Source organism: Mesitornis unicolor, unplaced genomic scaffold (genome assembly GCF_000695765.1).
Source record: "Mesitornis unicolor isolate BGI_N332 unplaced genomic scaffold, ASM69576v1 scaffold17806, whole genome shotgun sequence".
NCBI classification, from domain to species: domain Eukaryota; kingdom Metazoa; phylum Chordata; class Aves; order Mesitornithiformes; family Mesitornithidae; genus Mesitornis; species Mesitornis unicolor.
In genome coordinates, this window is record NW_010191843.1 from 339 (window position 1) to 2707 (window position 2369).

Sequence of the window (2369 nt, forward strand, 5' to 3'; positions counted from 1 at the left end):
CCCACCATTCCCACTCCCCCATCCATGGTTCCCCCCATCTCCAGTCTCCATCTATGGTGTCCTGCATCCATGGTGTCCCCATCCCTGGTTCCCATCCATGGTCCCCCATGCATTCCGGGTTCCCATCCATGGTCCCTCAGGCATTGTCCCCATCCGTGAGGTCCCCATCCGTGGTCCCCCATGTACTGTCCCCATCCCCAGTCTCCTGTCCATGGGGTCTCCATCCATGGGGTCCCCCCATCTGTGGGGGACCCTGTCCATGGTCCCCTATCCCTGGGGTCCCTATCCGTGGAGTCCCTATCTGTGAAGTCCCCATCCATGGGGCCCCCATGCATCATTCCCACCCCCAGTCCCCTGTCCATGGTGTCCCCCCATCCGTGGTCCTCCATGCATCATCCACATCCCTGGTTCCCTGTCCATGGGGTCCCCCCCATCCATGGGTCCCTGTCGGGTCCCCAGCCATGGTCCCCCCATCCGTGGGATCCCCCCATCTGTGGTCCCCCATGCATCATTGCCATCCCCAGTCCCCTGTCCATGGGGTCTCCGTCCATGGGGTCCCCCCATCCGTGGGGCTCCCTGTCTATGGTCCCCCATGGACTGTCCCCATCCCAAGTCCCCCATCCCTGGGGTCCCCATCCGTGAGGTCCCCATCCATGGGGCCCTCCATGCATCATTCCCATCCCCAGTCCCCTGTCCATGGTGTCCCCCCATCCGTGGTCCTCCATGCATCATCCACATCCCTGGTTCCCTGTCCATGGGGTCCCCCCCCATCCATGGTCCCCTGTCCATGGGGTCCCCCCCCATCCATGGTTCCCTGTCCTTGGGGTCCCCAACCATGGTCCCCCCATCTGTGGGGTGCCCATCTGTGGGGTTCCCCCATCCGTGGTCCCCCATGCATCATCCCCATCCCTGGTTCCCTGTCCATGGGGTCCCCAACCGTGGTCCCCCCATCCATGGTGTCCCCCCATCCGGGGTCCCCCATGCATGATCCCCATCCCTGGTTCCCTGTCCATGGGGTCCCCATCCGTGGTCCCCCCATCTGTGCGGTCCCCCATGCATCATCCCCATCCCTGGTCCCCTATCCATGGGGTCCCCCCTATCCATGGGGTCCCCCCTATCCGTGGTCCCCCATGCATCTCTGGTCCCCTGTCCATAGGGTCCCCAGCCGTGGGGTCCCCATCCCTGGTCCCCTGTCCATGGAGTCCCTATCTGTGGTCCCCCCATCTGTGGGGTCCCCACCCATGGAGTCTCCATCCGTGGAGTCCCCATCCCTGGTCCCCTGTCCATGGGGTCCCATCTGTGGTCCCCTCATCCATGGTCCCCCCATCAGTGGTCCCTGTCCCCCCCTGGCTCACCCACGGCCAGGATCTCCCGACACTTCTCGCACTCATCGCGCATCCGCAGGCAGCCGGCCGAGTTGCGCCGGATCTCCCGGCAAACCATGCGCTCGTCGCTGAAGTTTCGGGACTCTGCGGGGACCCAAACCCACCCTTAGCCCCTCAAAACACCACACAGTCCCCCCAAAACACCACACACCCCCCCCAATCTGGGGACAAAGCAGCAGGGGCCACCACCCTAGGGTGCTATGGGGGGACATAAAACTGCTTTTTCTGGGCAATTTTGTCCAACCCCAGGATGTTTTTTCCCAAAGCAAAGCACCTTCTGCCAACCTCTCTTTCGAAATCGCTGGCAGACGGTGACGGCAGCCAAAAATTTGGGGAAGAGAAGGGGAGGAAGGGGGGGGGGGGGGGGGAAAAACCCAAAAAAACCCCACCCCAGCAAAACGGGGAGCCGGGCCCCCACCCCGGCAACGGGTGGAGCCTGTGATTGCTGGGCTCCCATGGGGATTCGCTGATGTCTCGTAGCGGGGTTGAGCTCATCCCCCAGTAGGAAGGAATAGAGGGAGGGGTGTTACTAGGAAACCTGGTTGTAAACTGGTCATTTCCAGCCAAATTTTGGGAGCCCGAGGCACTTTTACCTGGAGCAAAGCCACCCAAGGGGCGCTCCCAGCCACCCTGGGCATCCTCCAGCATCCGCTGGGTCATCTCGAAGAGGGGTGTGAAGAGGTGGTGGAAGCCGTGGTGGGGGTGCTGAAAAAAGGGGTGCAGGTCCCGGGAAAACCTCCGGCCAGGGGGGACGAGGCGGACGCGTTGGATTGGGGGGCGGAAAGCTTCGCGGAAAGCTCCGAAGGGTGCGGCGAAGAAGGGGTGGAGGCGGCCGTAGACCTGGGTGCTGTCCTGGAAGATGTCGTCCACGCCGTCCTCCAGCAAACCAAACCTCTCCTCCAGGTCCTCCAGCTGCCGCTCCTGCCGCTCGTCCCGCTCCAGCAGCGAGTCCAGGCGCTCTCCATTCACCCAGATGGAGAAGGG

General features: G+C 63.3%; 1 protein-coding gene across 1 annotated transcript; it reads right to left on the reverse strand.

Moving 5' to 3' along the window:
• Positions 1 to 1355: 1355 nt before the first annotated feature.
• LOC104542535 (clusterin-like) lies at positions 1356 to 2363 on the reverse strand (the record flags this gene model as incomplete). The annotated part of the gene is made up of 2 exons (XM_010186879.1): positions 1356 to 1469; positions 1979 to 2363. Coding segments are annotated over 2 exons (499 nt in total), but the record flags the coding sequence as incomplete, so codon positions are not given.
• Between the last annotated feature and the right edge of the window lie 6 nt (positions 2364 to 2369).